The sequence below is a fragment of the Episyrphus balteatus genome, chromosome 3 (genome assembly GCF_945859705.1).
Source record: "Episyrphus balteatus chromosome 3, idEpiBalt1.1, whole genome shotgun sequence".
Classification (NCBI taxonomy): domain Eukaryota; kingdom Metazoa; phylum Arthropoda; class Insecta; order Diptera; family Syrphidae; genus Episyrphus; species Episyrphus balteatus.
Window position 1 is genome coordinate 24,779,096 of NC_079136.1, and position 22,835 is coordinate 24,801,930.

General features: G+C 31.0%; 1 protein-coding gene and 1 non-coding gene across 5 annotated transcripts in view; one reads left to right on the forward strand and one right to left on the reverse strand.

The window, feature by feature from the left end:
* LOC129915977 (glutamyl aminopeptidase-like) overlaps window positions 1-18,422 on the forward strand; it is a 41,453-nt gene extending 23,031 nt beyond the window's left edge. For 3 of the 4 annotated variants that reach the window (XM_055995714.1, XM_055995713.1, XM_055995716.1), the window contains exons 2-12: window positions 9,471-10,588; window positions 10,670-10,817; window positions 13,871-14,132; window positions 14,189-14,359; window positions 16,207-16,304; window positions 16,358-16,647; window positions 16,699-16,845; window positions 16,903-16,988; window positions 17,047-17,455; window positions 17,509-17,787; window positions 17,844-18,422. In XM_055995714.1, the coding sequence (XP_055851689.1) occupies window positions 9,654-10,588; window positions 10,670-10,817; window positions 13,871-14,132; window positions 14,189-14,359; window positions 16,207-16,304; window positions 16,358-16,647; window positions 16,699-16,845; window positions 16,903-16,988; window positions 17,047-17,455; window positions 17,509-17,787; window positions 17,844-18,207 (3,189 nt within the window). In that variant the 5' untranslated portion in view covers window positions 9,471-9,653 and the 3' untranslated portion in view covers window positions 18,208-18,422. The remainder of the gene's footprint in view (window positions 1-9,470; window positions 10,589-10,669; window positions 10,818-13,870; window positions 14,133-14,188; window positions 14,360-16,206; window positions 16,305-16,357; window positions 16,648-16,698; window positions 16,846-16,902; window positions 16,989-17,046; window positions 17,456-17,508; window positions 17,788-17,843) is intronic. The other variant, XM_055995717.1, reaches the window with a different exon arrangement.
* Window positions 18,423-18,709: 287 nt separating this feature from the next.
* On the reverse strand, window positions 18,710-18,792 carry Trnal-cag (transfer RNA leucine (anticodon CAG)). Its single transcript has one exon. It is a non-coding gene; the product is annotated as a tRNA-Leu (tRNA).
* Between the last annotated feature and the right edge of the window lie 4,043 nt (window positions 18,793-22,835).

Consider the following 22,835-nt stretch of genomic DNA (forward strand, 5'->3'; position numbering starts at 1 on the left):
AAGACCACGTCATTTTCTGAACGAAAATTTGAGTAAATTGACCAAATTAGTTTGGATATTTCATTATTGTCAAATTTCGAAATTTACTTGAGAATTTTACAGATCGCATGGGATAGACAATTTCATTTTACTTTAATAAATAAATAATATTAATTATAACCGATTGTGCACTTTTTACTCGTTTTCAACACAAATAGATTTAATTTTGCTAACGTAATTCTGTAATTAAAAACAATTAGCTGTCATGTTGACAAAAAAAAAACTTTCCTAAATTCTTAAGGAAAATTTTCTTGTCTTACTTTCCAGTTAGCTTTCCAATAAAATTACCTAAATTTTAAGGATTATTTTTGACAGTTGACCTATCAGAGACCGAAAAATTACCTAAATATTTAATCCCTAACGTTTCTGAACCTGCCTAGTGTATAAAACGAAATATTTGAATATATTTTTAGACACTTATTTTCTAATTATGAGTAAAAATCTTGTTTCATTTTTTCCACCTTTTTTACTGTTGGTTGGTCTATTACCTTCGTCGACAAGATTTTTGCCACAAGAACCACAATACACCTTTCTTAAGGTTTTAAAGGTGCTGAACTTGAATCCGAAGTCAGAAAAAATTTATTGGTCTCCCTTTTTGAAATATTACCGTTATAAAATTAAAACAAAAACGTTTCTTTTTTCTGACTTCGGATTCGAGTTCAAAACCCCTTAAACGTTCAGAAAAGTATATTTCGTTTTTTGTGGAAAAAGCCTTAAATTTTAAGGGTGATAGCTAACTAATAACCAATAAGAACATCTCAATACTGTTAACCTTAATATTCAATATTTTTGCTACAATATTCGAATAGTTAATAAATATTGTAATGATTTGCAAAAAAATTAGAATATTCAAATAAAAATTAAAATTATAGAAACTTTACAAAAAATTAACAAAAAATTATTGTGTATTCCACATACGCCACAGTGTCCTAATATTAAAAAAAAAAAATATAAGTAACTTGTAAAGTGCTATCCATCTATTAAGGAATTATTATCAAAGGTTTTTTAAGACAACTTTGTTATTAAAAATTCCTTTCAAAATTATTTTGGCATTTTCCAATTTGGATTGTAGTTTTGATACATACAATGCAACTACAATTGTTGTAGACAAAATTTTTATTTATCCGCATTAAACTCATGTAATTTTCCGATTATGGATATCTAAGTGGAGAACAAATTATCCGCCCTTAAAATTACCTAAAAAAGAACAACGCAAATAGATTTTATTTTATTTTATCTCCTCTAAAAGCCTCTATCTCATGCTGTGCAAATTGTGTATAATGTGACAGATTTCATTCATTAAATTACACCATACCCACTCTATCTCTAAGTTTTTTCTCAGTTTAAAAGGAAAAAAAAAAAAAACAATTTCAACAAAAATAATGATAGCTATTGTAATTTTATCTACAAAGTCGACAAAGTCAATTTTTTATCCATCAACTAACTACGATCTAGAAAAATTCCTAGTAAGAGTAATAGTATTTCGGAATAAATTACAATAAATCGATTTGATTCCTTCGGCTAATGTCGTCGTGCCGGTCGATCAATGTGATCGATGTTATAATGAACTCAACGTTTTTTCTTGCCAAAGATGCGGTTTTGCCAAGAAATTCACTTTTTAGAAAGTACAACCATTGAATATTGAACTAGAAAAAAACTAACATTTTTGTATTAAAGAAAAAAAGCTGTTACAGTACTCGTTTAATATAGCTTGTTTGTCGAGGTTATCATCATCGTTTAGTGTCACAAGTTCAAGATTAATCTAACAGAAAAGATTTAATATACCGCTAGTGCGTTACCGTTAATATAATGTGATTTAATCAGTTAGATGTATCTTGAATATCTACAAGAAAATAACGTAACTTTTGAATAGAAGGTATGCTAGCTTTTATAATTCGTGTATGATGAACGTCAAATACACAAATAATCCGCAGAAATAAATTTCAATTTGTGGCTTTTGTATAAACGAATCATCTTAAATCATATTAATTCGACCGCTTGAACAGGGTGTTTCTTTAAATGTAGGAAGAGTTTTATAAGATCAAAAGTAACAACTATAAAGTTTGGTAACTTTTGACTTTGAAGAATAGCCATTCTGTACCATAATTTGCTCGAAACATTTTTCAGTAAAAACGAAATCAACGACCCAGCTTTATTAGCTCTTTTTTCAGGTCACCCTGTAAACAAAATTGTAAAGTTTGTCATCTTATACCTGGGGTTCACAAAAGTAGTTTTACATGTGAATGTATGTAAATTTGTTGAGAAAAAAACAATATCTCATAAATTTATTGCTAATCAACATTAAATTAATCAATTGGTTATCGATAGAGCTAATGTCAACTGCCTTTTTATCGTCCCAAGTATTTTATAGTCTTCCCATCAAAAAGATCAATAACCTCTTTTAAACTTTTGTTTGTATTTTTTGATTTAATCCAACAAAGTATTGTTTACCTACCTGAATTATTCAAATGAGATTCACACGTGATAATTATTATTGCTTCTCCAGATTTTGGTTTTATCAATTAAAATTTTAAATGTGAGTGAATGTAGTTTATTTGTTCCGGAAACCAAATATTACAAAACTTAGAGGTATAATAATTTCTTTTTTGGAATTTTATGGCAAAATTTTTTACCAAAATATTTCAGTTTTTAATTGGAACGCGTATTGTTTATCTCGAATTCACATTTTATTATGCGTTTATTTGCGTGAAAGTGAATTTAATGCGGAGACAATAATAAATTTACACGCTGAAGACATTTTTCAAAAAAAAAAAAAAATTAAAAGGAAAAAGAAAGTTCAACTTAAGTCTTAAGTTGCAATGAGACTTCTTTTTGTTTTTTGTTTGTTTGCTTGTGTTTTTTTGTGATATAATTGCATCATTAATTGACGACAACAAACATTCAGTTCAAGGGGAGGCATTAAGTTGGTCAACTTGCGGAAGTTGTACTTAATTCAGTGATGAACATTTGTTTAGAAAAAATAATTCTTTAGAAATTGTTTAATCATTTTTATAATAGACGTAAAGCTAGAGATATTAATACCTCAGTAGGTGGGTAGGTAGAGGGTAGGTAATTAAAATTAATTTAGATTGAGTTTGAATAATAGAATATCTATACGAAAATTTGTATTCGTTCTAATTTTAATTATATGCCACACGAAGGCCCAATTTTGTAGTGCAAGATCGTGTTACTTTTAGGGTAAACTGAGCTGAGTAATTGCAGTTGCAGCCTTTAAGTTGACACTATTGCTCCAAAATATAATAAAACTTTGCCATCTGCTTCTTTGACAATTACCAAAATTAAGATTAGGCGAAAATTAAAAAAAAAAAAAATTTAACATGTTCCCTTCACAAGAAAATACAAAATTCCAAAACTGCAGCCCGACAAACAATTTTGGTTCTATAAAGCTTTACAGATGCAACAGTTGCTTCTGTAAAGCATTATAGAAGCAAAATTGCTAGTAGGCAGTCTCTTATACGATGTATAACTTATTGTAAGTTTCTTAATCGAAGCTTAGTATATGGGTCTCATTTTTGACAAAATACAGCATAGGTTTTGAAAATCAGGAAAAATATAAACGAGGCTCTCTTTGAATTTCATTTTCATTTAATGTTTTTTGAAATCATGTTATAAGAAAACAAATGGTTTATTCCTCTTGCGCTTCTTAGTCCTAACCAGTGTTACCGCTGTGCGACTCTAGTCGCATTTTGACCTTTTTCCTTAACTCGTCGACCATGATACGACTTTTTGAAAACTGACTGTCTTGACCCTTTTTGAAAAATACTGCGACTTTTTTGACCCCATCTTTAAAAGAATGAATGGAAATAATTAGTTTCCTTTTTGATCAAACCCTTCAACCTTCCATTGAATTTGTTTTCACTTCAGATACAGAGCAAGCTGTACCTACCTATACTAGAATCAGAGAGTTCATTCTAATAACCTATTTAGGGTGATTTTGTTCACTAGAAGTTAAACATAACTTGAGGATTTTTATCTTTAACTTCTGAATTTGGTTTTATTCACTAAAAGTTGACGTTTTTAACTTTTGATTTTCAACTCGAGAGTTTATCAACTTTCGGTTTTCTTAACTTCCGGAAAAAGTAGAAGTTTGCCGACAAAACTTGGGAGTTTGCTTCAAAATGTTTTTTTTTTTATTTTTCTGTCAAAATTTTGTTTGTTTATTGTGAAAAAAAATAATGTGCCAAAGCAACACAATTTTGGCATTACCTTTTCTTTTGAGAGGAATCAATGCAAAATGTTGCCCCGCTAGTTTAAAGAAAAAAATTCAAGAACAAAACAAAAACTAAAACCATTTTTTTTCTTATGTATTTTATTAAAACCTTAAAATAAAATATTCTGTCTACGAAAATATTCAATATTTTTTTGATGGCATGGGTTTGCAGCAAGTTATTTTTCTAGATTTCTTGTTAAAAAATTCTGCTTAAGGTCACTGGATGCGACGCACGGACGTTTGAATATTTTCACTTCTATACAATTACAGGAACTTCAATTATAATTCTGCACTTAATATTTTTTTGAAATTGGATTGCTTTGGATTTGAAAATCTTGAAAAACGGTGCGGCGTGCGTACAATCGGACAAAAATAGATTAGTTATTACTTATAAACTCCTGGTACAAGCAAATGCAAAAACACCAGCATTCAGTTGGCCTCAGAAACGGAACAATACAAAACCGGGAGGCTTGCCGCCGATTTCTGAGGTCAACCCGGCGAACCCCACAGGCGGATCACTAGTGTGAAGCAGTAACGTGGGAAGGTTATGATCCCCTCGACATCGAGATCATAACAGCGCCGAGAAAAAAGGAAGAAGAAGAAGTTATTACTTATAAATTACACAAACCAAATAAATTTAAATACCGATTAAAAATTTCTTTAAAACAAATTTGACATTTTCAACACAAGAACGAACAAATTACAAAAAACTTCGATTAAAATGACATTGAACTGGCAGTATTTGTTTGTGCTGTCACAAATATCCTAGGGATATTTTTTAAACTGAAAGTTGGCCAACTTTTGTTTTACAAACTCGAGAGTTGAGAAAACGATAGTGAACAAAATCAATTCTCAACTTTTGTTTTAACTCTCAAGTTATAGTCAACTCTCAGGTTTGTCAACTTGAGAGTTTGCTACAAGTTGAGCAATAGTGAACAAAATGGCCCTTAGCCTCTTTTTAGTATCATTTGCAAAAATAATATTTTGAACATTCCTTTAAGTTTCGTAGCTTTGGCATGAAAAATCACATTATCTTCAAAACTTTAACCATCTATTAAATATTTGACGCTATACAATATTCAATCCAATGTGAGGGACAGAGAAAAATTGAAAAAAATAAATAGTAGCCGTGTTTTTTTGGTAACTCAGTACTTAGCTCAGCAAAATTTTGCACGGGAAACAACAACAAATGATTGCTAAGAATAAACAAAAGTTTTTTATTTGTTGGTTTACAGAGAAATTTTTTGAATAAACTTATACATTTTTGACCCTTCAACAATATAGAGTTATCAATAATAAATCAAAGTTATCGCTTGTTGTTTTTTAACAGCATAAAATGATTACTCAGTAAAATACTGAGTACCAATTAAACACGGCTAGTATTATTCTCAATGTATGCACAAGAAAAACAATTTTGAAGTTTGAACAAATAACTTATTCAGTCAAACCAATCAATAGTCTGTGAGATATATGTAAAATTCCCAGTTTTCCAAAATAACGGAATTCGCCATTAATTTGGTGAAAACTAGGCCTTAAGTTTTTCTATTACCTAATCTTTTTTATTAGATTTGAAAAAATCAGCCTTCCTGTATTTCGTTTCTTAAAATGCATGTTTTTTTAAGCAACTTCCTTGTGTTATTTTCTTATTTCAATACATGTTCTAAATGAATCTTAAGAAACACATCAACTACTGACGTTCTTAACATCGAAGATAAAAATACTTTCTATATAGTATTATGTTTTATAATATTTTTTCATAACAAAGAATTTTATAAAATCATCCGTATTCTCAATTAAAACTCCGGCGCTCCCTTAGTCAAATTTTCCTCCGTTTTCGCTTTTTCGTTATTATGAATGGAAGGGAACAAAATTAAAAACCAAAAGGACCTAGGTATATTGTGAAAATTTCTCAATTGGAATCTGTTCTTCGGACATTTTTCTAAAGGAGTTTTTATTCAGAATAAATATTTTAATTTGATCTCAATCGAGATAATAAAAATACCGTGTTTTTTTTTTTTTAGCAATGTATACGAATTTCGTGTGGTTTTGATATATTAAAAAAAAAAAAAAATTTACACATGCCACTATTTTTTGCGACCTTCTCGTATTCCCCAGCGGCAACACTGGTCCTAACCCATTGCCCTTCAATTTTTCAAAATTATATACATATTTTAAATTCAACTCGCCTAATACTACTATAAAGATGTAATCAAAGCATTTAATTATAAATGCAATATAATAAAGATCACAATAATAAATCCCTCAATCTGAATATCCCATGACTACTTCAGTTTCAGTGAAATTTTGTATATAAAAAAACATTTATAGATTGTTTTCACTATAGCTCAAATGAGATAATTACTCAAATTATCTCATTTCGAATGTCAAATTCTATAGAAAAAAAATTGAATTTTAAATCTGAACTGATCTCATTTGCGAAATTATCTCATTTGGGTTCTAGTGAAAACATGAATCAAAAATAAAGTTATATAAATCATGTGTGCAATTCACACGTGGTAGAAGTGAAACCTTGAAAAATCATTTTTCTTGCAAAAAAAAAATCGAAAAAGTCTACCTTTTTTTATTCTATCACCTTTAAATCCACATACCTATAATACATTTTATATCTGCCGAAAGCTTATTGTTTCAGCTCAAAATATTTATATCGACCATGTCTATACAACATCTACAAAAAGAGTTAGAATTTTTTGAACCCAATCAATTTTTTCATCAAAAAAGTATACAAAAATCAATCTTTTTCTCCCAGTAAATCTATTTTTTTAAATGACAACCTATGATAAAGGAGAATGGGCATTTTGGACGTTGAGCGGCCATTAGTGAAATTGGTATCAAATGAAAGAATTATAACATAGGAAAAACTTTTACTATGGACGTTTCGCTGTATTGCATTAAGAATGCAAGATAATGCAGTATTAGTATTGTAAATGCATTGTTCAATGTATGAAGGACAAATTGATTTATATTTTTATTTGAAACATAAAATATGATGCTCTGTCATTTTCCCTAAGTCTGAAGACATAAATCTTGAAAATCCGACCAATAGAACTCATAATATAAGATTTTTTAGAGAACCATTTCAAGATTTTGTTCGAAAGTTTTCAAACAGTTCAAACTAACAAAAAATTGAACAACGAAACTCTCAAAATAGGCTTGAAATTGTTGTGTTAAAATGCTTATAGTTTGTGTTCTAGTGGTTGGATATTCAAGTTAAAGGTCTTCAGAATCAGGGAAAATGACAGAGTATCATTTTTTGCACTTAAAATACACGATTAAGTTATAACAATGAGACAATCTATATAAAGTGTTAAATGCAAAAATGCATTTTATCCGTTTTTGAAGTACGTCACAAGGATAAAACTTCTGCACAATATATGTAAACCTTAATTACATCAAAAAATAACAAATTCATTCATGGCCGCGTAACGTCCACGTTCCATACAAACTTGCCCATTCTCCTTTTATATCATCTGAAAGCTTATTTCACTTTTTATATGACGTATCAATCATATTTCTACCATGCCTACAAAAAAAGTAAGATTTTTTTTAACCCTCTACTGCATACGAAGCCAAATATGGTTTTGTCTATTTGTATGCACTTTTCTCTTCTCTGTCACAAAAAAATGGTAAAGATTCAATACAATCCTCTTCTTTGTGTTTCTGAGAACCCATAGAGATAGTTTTTTCGTATGTCCGGCACAAAATATAGGTGTATTTTATGATCACAGGTGAGTCGATCAGTCGTGTGCATTGAAATCGAAAGTGTAGAATATATTCATACTTTAAGTGTTAATAACTGCGTTTCTTTGGAAAGTAAAGTGGAATTAAAAATTTATTTAGGATCGATTGTCTAATTGTGTATGCTATGAACCAATTTTTATTGAAAAAAAGTTATTGGCCTGGTCTTGGGAGGGCAAAAAGTAGGGAAGCCATATTTGGCTTCGTATGCATTCAGGGGTTGTAAATCTACACAATATGTAAAACTTTTTTGTTGGAAAATTTTGTTCCTTTACATTGTTATTTTGCTTGGAATCTATGTTTTATTCAGAAATTGAGTCCCTTCGCTTTTAGAGACATTTTTCACATGTTAACCCCATTTCCGGCGGCGTAACCACACAAATTTCAGGGAAAGGGGGGCTCACCTATAATATTTTTCAATAATTTTATTACTTCTTAGCTTTTGTAAGATCTGGGAGTGGGTGAAAATGTTGGAGCAAGACTTACTTCGACAGTGGAAAGAATGTGAACCAGAAAAAAATATATTTAACGGAAAAAACAAATTGCTTTTCTCGGTTCCATGGCTTAAAATGAGCCAAATTTGAATTAATTCTTAACTTTTTGTAATGCAATGTATTTATTTTACATTATTTTGTTTTTAAATGATAAATATTTATCTTTTGATATTTTCAATTGTATTCTTTACATAATCTGAATAAATAAAATTAGTAAAATTTCTTACCCCTAAATGCATACGAAGCCAAATTTGGCTTATAAACAAATTCTTTAAACAAATTATTTAAAAAAAAATTTTTTAATAAAAACCGTTTTGAAACAACCCAAAGAACCCATGTAAAGCATTTTTTAATTTTTTCGTCCGCTAATATTAATTCATGCAGTAGAGGGTTAAATCCAAACCAATTTAAACTGCTCTCTGGAGGTCTATTTAACTTTATAAATCCAGATGTAAAATTAATTTTCACAGTGTTAAGTTGTTTTGTCAAGTATTTTGTGAAGGAAAAATAAAGATAAATCCAAATTTAACAAAATTTATTGGACAATCACATAATTTATTTTGAGTGAATAATAAGAACAAAAAATTAAATCCTTGGATTTATGAAATTCGGATTTGGGTGATTAGATTTAAAATTAACTTTTATCCAAACTAAATCCAGAGTGAATAATATGGCCGTTAAAATCTTCTGTAACTGCTGAGTTTTTACTAGTATCTCCCTACTAACAATTTTGCTTCTATAATGCTTTACAGAAGCAACAATTGCATCTATAAAGCTTTATAGAACCAAAATTGTTTGTCGGGCTACTTTTTTTTTTACATTTTTATCAAAATACAAATAAGTATGTGGGAACCTTATTTCCATGAAAAAGTCTTCTTGTTGATGATGATTATAACCGAAAAGTTTCAGAATAAAAAAAATGTATTTACATATATTTTTTTATAATCTAGCAACCTAAATACATAGTTTTAAGGTTTTACCATAATGCCATTAACAAACGCGAGAACATTAAACTTACTATAATTTATATACCTAAATACCAACACAAATCGGCAACAAAATAACTCCAATGTGATAATCAATTATTTTTGCACAAAAACACAAAAATTTAAATTTAAATCATAAATTAAAAAATGAAATTCACCAAAAAACTACCGCCAAATGGCATCAACAATAACCGCCATTCCCTGTCATCAGCATCGGATATTGCAGCTGACATTATGTACCCGCCAATACAACCTAAAATCCCACCCGTCCGACCGCGATCCAGTCTCTCCACCGACGAACATCATCGTTTCCGAAATGAACAAATTCATCGACAAAAACGTTCAAATACAATATTCACCCTGATCGGCTTCTGTGTGTTTTTATTAGTTTTGGTTGCTTTCTTACTGGGGGCGCTAGTGTATGTAGGAAGAACAATTGCTGCAACAGGTAATATGTCAAATATGACATTTCCCTATGAACTGTCTGATGAACAAAAACAAAACGGCAATCATTTTTTGTTATCTGACGAAAAATATTCCATCGATTCTGTGATAAATCAACAAAAAACAAAACCAATTTTATTATTTCCTACAAGTAAACTTGATAAAAATAGTTTAGAGAGCAATTATAAACGAATGACAACGATGCCTAAATTAAATGCGAATATTTTGTCAACATCTAAAGTACTCAATCAATTGGGTTATCGTCTGCCAAAGGAAATTCGCCCAAAACACTATAATTTGTTTTTGAATCCTAATTTGCAAGAGAAAACATTCTCAGGGAATATTACAATTAAATTGGAGATTCTTAAACCAATTTCATTTATTCCGGTTCACGCGAATAAGCTTGCAGTTGAAACATTGGAAGTTTTGGCTTTGTCAACTGGCGAAGAAGCACCTCGGCAGATAAATCCGTCTTTGACGTTCCAACATCCTGAATTGGAATATTGGGTGACAGAGTTTGCTGACCCTTTGACAGAAGGAAACTATTCATTGAAATTGAACTTTAATGGAAGTCTGACTGACCGAATTGTGGGACTTTATCAGAGTTCTTACAAGGACAAGGCAACGAATGAAACTAGGTGGAATTTTTTTATCACATTTCTTGAAATAGTATATCTCTTGACAGTTTAATATAATTGTGTTGTTATTTCTCTTTTTAGATGGATGGCGACATCAAAATTCGAGCCAACTTATGCTCGACAGGCGTTCCCTTGTTTCGATGAGCCAGCAATGAAGGCATTCTTTGAAGTAACTTTGGTGCATCCAACAGCTGGTGGATATCATGCTCTCTCGAATATGAATGAAGTTGTAAGTATTTTTAACTTTTTCCTTAATATTAAGGCATTTAACTTAATTAAATCCAGTGGCGTAGCTAGCCTTTAGGGGACCCTGTATCCAAAATAAAACCCATTCCCCTAGATTGGTGCATAGGCTTTTTTCAACTAAAACACTTACACTTATGTGTGTTCAGATACATAAAGGGTTCAGTATGAAGTATTGAACTGTTTTAAAATAAAATAGCAGAATGGGTCGCACGGACCTGTGAATAAATGAATCGAAAAGATTTTCACTTATTCACTTTTAATAGCGATTCTCGTTGTCTAAAAAATAAACCAATTTGTGACAACAGCAAATTCATGGATGTTCTTATTCACAATACGAGATTCGCTTTTTTAGACCAAATGAATGTTAAAAGTGAAAACATTTTGAAAACTATTTATTCGTTTTACTTGTTCACAGAACCAGAAAAGGCTTAAATTTTCAAAACTTCTTTATATATAAATTAAGTAAATGTATGTGTTTAAAAACAAATAAAATTGGTTCAGAAATCACAACTCAAAAAAATTTATGCAACTTGAGATGCATTTTTAGAAAAAATTTCAAAATCGTTAGAGCCGTTTTTAATGAAGAACTATTTTCTTCAAGAAGAAAAAAAAATTTTGAATAATGTTGATATACCGTTTTGTAGAAATTGTTAATCAGAATTTAAAATCTGAATTTCAACAAAATTTAATCTCTAATTTAATCTTCTAATTTGACTGATCACTATTGTTCACATCCACAAATTTTATCTTTGATTCATGTATATTAAAGCTAAGTAAATGCTTTATTTTTTTAAATTTCGTTGGAATTGAATCAGCGACTTGAGAGAAATAACGTTCTATGGCAGATACCATTATATGGTATACACATTATATTATAATGATTTTCGAAAAAAAAAAAAAATGTTTCATCAAAAGAAAGGCCTTGCTTAAAAACAAAAAACAACAACGACTTGTGTGTGTTACCACCAAGTTCATAGGCAGGAGTTATAGCTATTTCATGGGGACCAACCCGATCAACAGACTCACGACCTATGAACTTGGTGATAACACATACAAGTTGTTGTTATTCATTCAAAACCATCAATATAAATTGATTACACAAGCAGCTGCCCTGCAAGTATGAAAGCTATACACAAACCTCTTCAACTAATATTTTAATTTTATCATAAAAATCTCTTTTAGACGTTTTTGAGAAAATTTAAACTTTTCCAAAATTGGTACGATTACATGGGCGGTACCGTTCTTTTGGTCCAAAAAAATAGTTCCAAAAACTCTTCTTTTCCTATTCAAATTTTTTTTAGGTTTACAGTTTTCTGGTCTGTATTTTTGGGGGCCCCTATATCCCGATGGCCCTGTTACATGGACATAGCTGATACAGCTGATTAAATCCTTGGCGGGCTTTAAGTCTTTATTAAATCTCAAATCTTCGTTGAAGTTTCGAACGTGTCGACGTTCTTCTTCAGTGCTGTAATAGTTGGAGATATGGAATTCTCCATTATTTTAAAGCTCAACTGTAAACTGTAAGAACACAAAAATGTCATCTACATATTTTGTAACAATTTTCGGTTTGTTTGGAATTTTATCAAAAACATCTTCCAATAAAGCTTCCATAACAATATCTGCTAATATTGCAGAAGCGGGACCACCCATTGAAACTCCTTGTTTTTGCTAATAAAATATTTTATATTCCAAATAATTGTTATCTAAAAGCTATAACAAAAAATCTTAAGATTGTTTAAAGTTTCAATTTTGGAATTCTGGTATGATTTTTAATTCTATCCAAAATTTTTTTTCAACCAATTTTAGCACCAATGGAATAGGAGTTCCAATGGAATATATTGTAACTTTATTGGACGATATTTTTGATAAAATTCCAAACAAACCAAAAATTATTACAAAATATGTAGATGACATTTTTGTTATTCTTAAATCTGGTCAAGTTGATTCAACTCTAATTGCTTTAAATTGTTTTCATCCGAAAATTCAGTTGACAACGCGATCAATAGACTTCAAGATATAAGCCCTTTAAACTAACCATAAGGGCTCTATTTTTGGAGAGTTCTGAATTCAAAATAACAAACAAGAAAGTCTCCTAAATATAACCGTTTATTTAATTGGAAAACTCGTGATATTTAACTCCTCGGAAAGCCGCGATTTAAAGCTGCCAGACTTTTGAATTCGTTATGAGAACGCATAAGTCTATCAAACTGCAAACTCACATTTTAGTTAAACATACCTCCACTCGCAAAATTTGCTGTGGACTGAAAAATCAAATATTGTCTATAAAATATAATGTTTAGGAGATGGAACAAACAATTACACTGGTTTACAAGGGTTTTGTAGTTGACGAAACAAAAATATACTTTTCTGAAGATTTTCAGTCTGCTGAACTCGAATCCGAAGTCAGAAACAAATAATCATCAGCTCCCGTTTTTGAGATATTACCGTTAAAAAATGCCGTTTTTTTGAGTTCTTCGAACCTTATTCTATTTAGTAATAAGAACTATTTTCCATCTTTCGATACCTGTTTAAATCTTTTCAATATTTTTTGTATTGCCCGAGATATCTTAAAATAAAGTAAGTGGGTTTGGCTTCATATATCATAAAAGAGATAATGACGTTATAAAATTTATAAAAATACCAAACAACTGAGGATATCTCGGGCAGTAAAAAAGATATTGGAAAGATTTAAACAGATTTAAAAAGGTAGAAAATAGTTCTTATAAAAACCGTTACTTAATATGCTCAAACAATTTTCCTTATATAAAAGAATAAGGTCCGAAGTACTGCATTTTGTAACGGTAATATTTCAAAAACGGGAGCTGATTCATTTTTTTTTTTTACTTCGGATTCGAGTTCAGCACACCGAAAACCTTCAGAAAAGTTTATTTTTGTTTCGGCAACAAAAAAAAGTTAAATTTTTTTAACCAGTGTTATTGTTCTTCGGTTTATGTATGAAATTCAATGGAAAAGCTAAAGAATCGTATACCTGGTTAATAGATCAGATATAAACAACATTTCAAATTCTCTTTCCAGAAACAAACAGTTAAAGGCAATGTCACGGAAGTAGTATTCGCTGATAGTGTCCAAATGAGCACTTATTTGGCTTGTTTTATTGTTTCTGACTTCCATCATAGAATGAAGAAGATTAATGCTACGGTCGGTTCTGACTTTGATATGAGAGTGTTTGCCACAGCTGCACAGATGGAGAAGGCTACTTATGCATTGAATACTGGAGCGACTATTATCGAACATTATATTAGTTATTTCAATTTGGCTTATCCTTTGCCAAAGTTGGGTAATTTATTTATAGACTGTAGAATAGAATTAGTATAAATATTGTTTACTTTTCAGATATGGCTGCTATTCCTGATTTTGTATCTGGTGCAATGGAACATTGGGGTTTGGTTACATTTAGGGAGACTGCATTGCTTTATGATGAGAATAGCAGCTCGAGTGCAAATAAGCAGCGTGTGGCAACAGTTATTGCTCATGAATTGGCTCATATGTGGTTTGGCAACTTAGGTAAGTGTAAAAATAAGTTTTCTTTTATTTAATTAGAACAAGACTTTTACTACGACTGCATTAACTAGCTCCTCATTGGCGCTCCTTTGAAGGTTCGGCAAATAATGTCCAGTACTGCTGACTTATGGTTCCGCAGTCAAATACTAATATAAAGAAAAACTTACACCAGAAACTACCAGCCAGCCAATCATCCTGTGATATGAAATCATTTACGATTACTAAGCCATTTTTGATTAGTTTTTGCCAAATTGATCAAATTAATTTCTTGTTCGCAAACGTTGTTTAGTTATTATTTAGTAAATTTTGTGGAAGTCTTGACTAGGAGCCTAGTTACACCAACCCAGAAGTTTTTTTTTAGCTATCTCAGCTCAGTCCTTTGATGGCTTGTTGGCTTTCAGAGTCCTCACAGAACTTAAACGACCTTTCACGGTTATGTACCCCAAAAGTATCGTTGAATACTTTAATATGTAGTTCGATTCACAAAAAAAATTAATTATTCAAAAGCTGCTGTAACGTTCGAAAAATGTCACCTTTTGGCATAAATTACACTTCTATAGGTTGATTCCAATGAAAAGACTTTCAATTCAATCTGAAACTAAAAAAGTGAGACCAGTGCTTGGCTAGAAATAATAGCATTTAAAATTTTATCAAAGGCAGACAAGGTATCATGTGTTTGGCGGGTCTTCTCCAAAAAAATGTCGCGTTTTGAATATATTTCTATATAGAAATATTTCGAATAACTGTATTTCGGTTCCTGAAGCAATAGCTCCATTGATAACACAAGTCAACAACGTTTTTGGTGCCGAGACTAAGATATACTTTTCTATAGGTTTTTGGTGTGCTGAACTCGAATCCTAAGTCAAAAACATCCTATCAGCTCCCGTTTTTGAAACTGGTCTACAAAATTTAATTTTTTTTTTTTTTGGGTGCGGACACTTAAATATACTTTTCTATAGGTTTTTGATGTGCTGAATCTGAAGTCAGAAATATCCTATCAGCTCCCGTTTTTGAAATATTACCGTTAGGAGATGCAAAAATTTAAAGTGTCCGTACCAAAAAAAAAAAATTAAATTTTGTAGACCAGTGTAATTTGATGGTTTATCTCAAATATTTGTATCGTTTTTATATATGAAGCGTTTTATATTTCAGAAGCATTTAATAGAGTTTCACATAAAGCTTATTTTTAACTAGAAAAGAGAATGGGCATTTTAGGCACTCGCCGGCCATTAATGAAATTATTATCAAATTAACAATGTAAGATATTGCAATATTTATAGTGTGAATGCATTGTGCAATGTAAATAGGAAAAATTGAATTATATTTTCGTTTTGAATATAAAATATGATGCTCTGTCATTTTCCCTAAGCCTGAAAACATTAATCTTAAATATCCGACTTAGAGAGCTCTTGATATAAGCTTCTTAGAGCAACTCTTTTTTTTTTTTAAAAAGAAAAAATCTGAAAGAGATTCGAAATTGTTGTTTTAAAAATGCTATATTTTGGTTTCTATTTGTCGTATATAAGAGATTAGGGTCTTCTCTTAAGGCTCAGGGAAAATGGAAGAGCATCATTGGTAAAAAATTCTTGTATAATAGATTCATGACTAAACTACATCAATAAATAACAAAATCGTTATTGGTCGCGCAACGTCCGCGTTGGTCATGATTGTGGTTTCTCAAGCTGTCTTCTGTGAAAAAGTTTGGACTTCAAAAAAATGTCCGCAACATCTTTTATAAAATGTTTAAAAGTTTGTTATATTGGAGCATTTTATTTTTCGTTTATCTTAACGCTCTAAATAATATAAAATAATTGACTTGAATTTTCTACAACATTTGTATGTATTTTAAGTTACCATGAAATGGTGGAACGATTTATGGCTGAACGAAGGATTTGCTTCCTATATTGAATACAAAGGTGTCAACAGTGTTCATCCCGACTGGAAAATGGTTAGTAAATTTTTAAACTTGAAATACATTTTTATTTACTTTCGTCATTTTAGTTGGATCAATTCTTAACCGATGACTTACACGGTGTGATGAAATTAGATGCAACACTAGCATCTCATCCAATTGTCCAAACAGTTGAAAGTCCCAATCAAATTACTGAACTTTTCGACTCCATTACTTACTCGAAGGGTGCCTCAATTATTCGTATGCTCGAAGGATTCGTTGGAGAGGATGTTTTCAAAGAGGCCGTTCACAATTATTTGGATCGCTACCAATTTAGTAATGCAGAGACTGATGACTTCTTTAGTGAATTCGAGTCTTTCAGTTTAGATTTCGATGTCAAGTAAATTTGAATTTCTACATTCTTGAACAATTGCTTATGATATTTTTGCAGGCTTATAATGAAAACATGGACTGTTCAAACGGGTTATCCAGTTGTTGATGTTGTCAAAGTTAATCAAACCCAATATAAACTCACCCAAAAACGATTCTTCTCAAATCCAGAAGACTACAATCAAACTCATTCCGATTCTGAGTTTAAGTAAGTTTTATCAAGATTCATTTGACTATAACTTTAACTGTGTGTCTCTCTCTTCAGCTATCGATGGACTATACCAATTACATACACGACCAGCGCTAATCCAGTTGTTCAAAAAACATGGTTCAACTATGATGACTCAGAGGGTAAAAGAATTTACACAATTATGCCTTCAAAATTAATTTAAATTTAATTTAATTGTAGTAATTATCAATCTTCCTTCCGCAACTGATTGGATTAAGATAAACAAAGATCAAGTTGGCTATTATCGTGTCAATTACCCACAAGAAATCTGGGAACAAATCAACAAAGCCTTATTCAATACTCCCGCCGCATTTTCGATTTCCGATCGTGCTCATTTACTCAATGATGCTTTCACATTGGCAGACAGCACTCAATTGTCCTACAAAACTGCCCTCGATTTGACGAAGTTCCTTCAAAACGAATTGGAATATGTTCCCTGGAATGTGGCTACATCGAAACTCTTGTCAATGAAGAACCTCCTCTACTACACTGATGTGTTCAATGACTTTAGGAAATATGCCAGAAGATTGTTGATTCAGGTTTACGAGAATGTTGGATGGGAAGTTGATGAAAATAATCATTTGAAAAAGTAGGTATTTCTCCTGAACTAGAAGGATGAAGTTTTGATAATTTTGTTTAAAGCTTACTCCGTGTTACTATCTTGGATGCCGCTTGCTCTTTTGGTCATGTAAACTGTCTCCAAGAAGTGGGCGCTAGATTTACATCTTGGTTAAGCGATCCAAGCAATAGGCCAAAACCAGATCTTCGTAATGCTATCTACTTCCATGGAATGGCACAAGCAGGTACAGAAGAGACCTGGGATCAGATGTGGGATTTGTTCAAATATGAAACAGATGCCAGTGAGAAGGCTAAACTTATGCAAGGATTGTCAGCAATTAAAGAACCATGGATTTTACAAAGGTGAGGCAGTCTAATCGAAAGAAAGTCATTTTATTAATCACTTTTTCTTTTTCCAGATTTATTGAATTAGCTTGGGATGAAAGTAACGTCCGTGGCCAAGATTACTTCACTTGTTTGCAAAACATAGCTCGCAATCCAGTTGGACAAAGTCTCGTTTGGGATTATGTTCGTGAGAATTGGGAGAAATTGGTAGAACGCTTTGGAATCAATGAACGTTATTTGGGACGATTGATTCCAGCAATAACAGGTCGTTTCACAACAAATCAAAAACTAGAAGAAATGGAAATTTTCTTTGCTAAATATCCAGAAGCAGGAGCTGGCACAGCTGCACGCAAAGAAGCTCTGGAAAATGTAAAATACAATATAAACTGGTTGAAAGCGAACAAGAACCAAATTGCCGAATGGTTGGCAAATCAGTAAATAAGTAAATAAGAGAGTGCATTTGAACAAAACAACAACAAAATATTGATCTGAATTTATTTTTAAATAGAAAAACATGTATAGTATATTGTATTGCATAATAATTTTAAGCTACATTTTTAGCTTTTATTTTCTTTGTGCCTATGAGTTTTATTTTTTTTTTTTTTTAATTTTATTATTATTTGAAATAAAAAATATGCGATGAATTTTTTAAATGGATAGTTTTTGGTTAATGCAAGGGACTTAATTTGAAGTGTAATTTATTATGGCTTGTTTTAAATACATCTCTGCCCAAACAAAGAAAAAGATCTAATCTGAATCTGAGGGTCAAAGTTAGCTTTCTCAACATACTTTATTCAAATCTGCTAACCCAAGTCTCTGGGGTTGAATATTCTGGAATAGAAAAAAATCTCATTTAAACTGACTAAATAACAATGGTCATTGTAACGCATTAAAATTACCTACTGCAAATAAAAATTGAATTGCATACAAAAAAAAGCATTGTCAGAAGTGGGATTTGAACCCACGCCTACAGAGTAGACTGCGACCTGAACGCAGCGCCTTAGACCACTCGGCCATCCTGACATATAAACTAGCTGTGTCGTTTTTGATTTCCGTGGTTTGGGGTGAGGGGAACTTGTTGTTTACACAAAGATGGGTAGCAATCAATTAAGAAGAGTAATTAATTTTACCTAATAATTTAGTAATGGTGTTTGTTTAATTTCATGAAAAATAAGAACCAAATGGTAGAACTTTTAAACAAACAAAATTAGACCACAGCATCTGGGTTAGCCTGCAATATCTCAAGGTGGCTGTACGAGGCTTCTGTTGGGTTTATGGATAGGATCGTTGCACTGAAAACCTATTTATTAAAATTAACACATTGTAGTAACTTTACTTCTAAAAGTTTAATTTTTGTTTGAAACATTAAAACTATGGCAAAATTGTGACGTCACAACTTTGCTGCTCTTAACTATGAGAAATACCTTTTTATACCTCCTAACATGGTTTTTAACTGTATGCTGTTTAGGGATGGAATGAACTTTTATGAATCAGTTGGACGGCAGAATTTCATCCTCTACAATTGGTTCTCCAAATCCCTGATTACCTTTTTTAAACCGCTATTAAATAAATAAAAGGGGGAACTGATGGCTGAACTGTAATCAGATAAAGGGATTCAGAAAACCCAAAAGGTGTTTTTCGAGTAAAAAAATCCATGGAAATAAAGCATACTTAGGTTTTAACTTTTTGTAGGCACTAGGCACTATATTTATTTGTTTATTAGCGCTTACAAGCAAAAAACTTACAACTGTTGTTTACAGCAAAACTGCTTAAGAAATAAGAAGACACTAGGGTTGAGAATTTAAGAAGACTATGGGGTTAGGGAATAATTGGAGAAATATATTTTCAGATAATGTTTGGATGAGTTGAAATCAAAAAATTTTGTCCATTCTATTATAGTCCAGTACATTTATAATTTGACCCAGCAGTTTGTAGCACCCCCAAATTTTTTTTTGCTCATTCGATAGAGCATTGGCTTAATATCATTATCCTGATTTTTCGCACTCGCGAAATTCAACTTTTGTTGAATATCTCGAGTTCTATTTATCCTACATAAAAGTTTTGTATATACAAAAAACGTAGGCAATAAAATTTCGCGTCTTTTTAGTTATGAACACTTTTTCGATATTCCGAATATTAAAAAAGTTACAAGCCAAAATAGTAAACAAAAACGAAAAAATGAAAAATTTAAAGTTTTGAGCACTTTTTATCAAAATTGTGAAAAAACCTTCCGAGAAAAGATTATATTCACCTTAAAATTCTCTACAACTCTGCTATACAATTTTTTTCTGAGACTTCTCGCATAAGGGCGATTTTTTGAAAAAAGGCAGGGTAATTAATATTACTAGTTAAAAGTTGATGGATGAAAAAAATGTCAGCAACTTTACGGCGTTTATAAAGGGGTTGTAAATGTATGAGTTTTAAATTTTGTTACGTTTCCAGTAGGCATATTTGAAGGAAATTTATAAAAAAAACTGTGTTTTTTTACAATTCAAAAATAGAGAATGCGAATTAAAGAATAGAAAAAGAAAGAATTAGAAAATAAAATTGGACATTATAATAATGATAAAAGGCGTGATTGCAGTTTCTATATGTAAAACTTAGACATTCACCTGAAATCAAGACTATGGGAGGAAAAATGTGTTTGTAGTTGACCAAAGTTCGTACGTTTTCCCCAGTCTGAGTTTTTTAAGTTAAGTTTCAAGTTTCTTGTATTTCTTTTGGTTTTGGCAATACACAAGTGCCAAATAATAGAAAATTCAGCGTTAAGAAAAAGAAAAAAAAAGAAGAAACCGGCGAGAGTTGTGACCCCATCCGAGATCATGACTATCGTCGATAATGGAGAAGAAGAAGAAGAAGAAAAAAAGAAGAAACATCTATTTTATCTAAAAAAAAAAAATACTCATAAGGACTTCTTGGAATGTAACGTAGGGTATCTTGTTTTATTAACGGTCACTATGGCGTATACGTAACATTTTCTTTATTGGGTATACACATACATATATTATAAAATAAATACAAATTTTCTATTACAAACAAACAAACTGTTGTTTTTTTTTGTATATTGTCCCCATTTGCGGTCATTATTTCGGTTTTTGTTTTCCAGAGAAAAATATTTCATGTTAATAATATCAGACAAAAAAAAAATAAATAAAGAAGCATCAAATTTTTTCTTTTATTTTTCGAATTTGCTGACCTGTATCTTATCAGCCATTTTAGAGAGATATGAAACTTTCGTCTTTTGAAATACAGAAATCAATCCAGTATGAAACGCTACTAATTAGTTTTTAAACTGAATTTTCATGTTTTCTATGCTTCCAAAGATGTAGATTTCTTTTTGAACGTTTGAAGAATCTATTCATTGAAAAGTGATATCCTATCACTAGACAACTAACAAAAGGTCATACATATACATTACATACTTCACCCAAGATGATCAATTTCATACTAAATCACATCTCAGTAAATGCGTTGTAGGTATGGCAACAAAATCAGAGAAAAAATCATTCAAGAAAAAAAAAAAAAACAGTTAATACAAGTCGACACGCACGTCCTTGGACATACATAGTATATCGGTGTCTATTCAAGGGATGCACTTGTCAATTATTTTTCGCAAAAAAAACTCTTGCATAGCTGGTCACTGTAATTGGATGTTGTTCATGTTATGCTCACAGGCTCACATATATGTCTGCTCAATTTTTTATTTTTTTTCTAGAATCAATATATTCCTATAGAGGATAGGATTTCTTGGAAGTGTCATGTTGTTCTGTCCTTAACATTCATTTAAATTCTTGTCGAGAGAAGAGAGTCGACTAAAACCTTACACCTTCGAGTGAACAAGGCAGTTACATGTGTCCCAATCGATGCTTTAATGTTTCTGATTTTTTTTTCGTAAAAAAATAAAGTGCACGGACAAGTCTTATCAATTTGTTGCAAATGGAGTAAGATATCTTAATCTTGTTGTAGTTATAACTTTTTATTTGATATTAATCTAATCCTTATTTTTTTAACATTTATCATTTTAGCCCAAAATCCGATTAAAAAACAAAAACAAACTTTGAATCAGCTTAACAAATCTTCAGGATATTTAAATTACATTTATATCATTTTTTTGTGAAGAAATAAGTCATCCTTAAAAGACCCATTATTTATACATGTTGAAATCCCTAAGAAACCACCGAAATAGTTGGAAAAATAAAAAATTATCGTCCTGAAAGACTTTAAAGTTTTAAGCTTACCTCATTTTGGGTATTAATTTATTTATTATTTATCACATTTTGGGAACAAAAAAATCCACTAACGACCACATCACATGAATGATAAAATGAGGGCTATAAGGTGTTTATAAAACTATCAAATCTAATCAGGTTGTGGTTGTTTCTGTCCAACTTTACTGATATTATGTTCTCTCTATATCCAATAACAATGTCTGCTAATCTAATGTATAAGCCATTACATGGATCCTTTCTCCAAAATATCAGTTAAGGATTATTTACACCGAATCGAATGTGGAAGAAGAAACATTCGAATGCTTTGCTTGGCGGACGATGCCGACGACGTTAATTACAATAAAATTAACTATAAATCAATGGCAAGTAATTAACATTTACGTGCTGATAATGACCTCATTTTCCGAGGAATAATGTTATTGCTATTTTGTTTAATGTTGTGTGAAAGTGGAAATAATGTTTGTACTACTTACATTGACATCTTCTGTACAAATGTTTCTATTAAGTAACTTTGAGAAGAATGAGTATTTAAGGTTCTTAGTTCTTAGTCTTTTTGCATTTAATTTGGGAATTTATATTCGTGGTTTGTATTTAAAATAGAAAATAAAATCACACATACCGTATAAAAGCAGATGCACACTTGCATTACAGAATCATCTGTACATACTTTTGGGAGCATCAAAAGGTTTCTATACATGAGAGTATGTGTTGGCAAAGAGCCAATGGCTTAAATAGTATGTACATGTACATATATTGTACAAGAGCCTTTACCTTTAAATCAAAGTAATTTGGTAAGTTTGTCAAATTCTTACTTTTTATGATAGCAACCTACGTTAG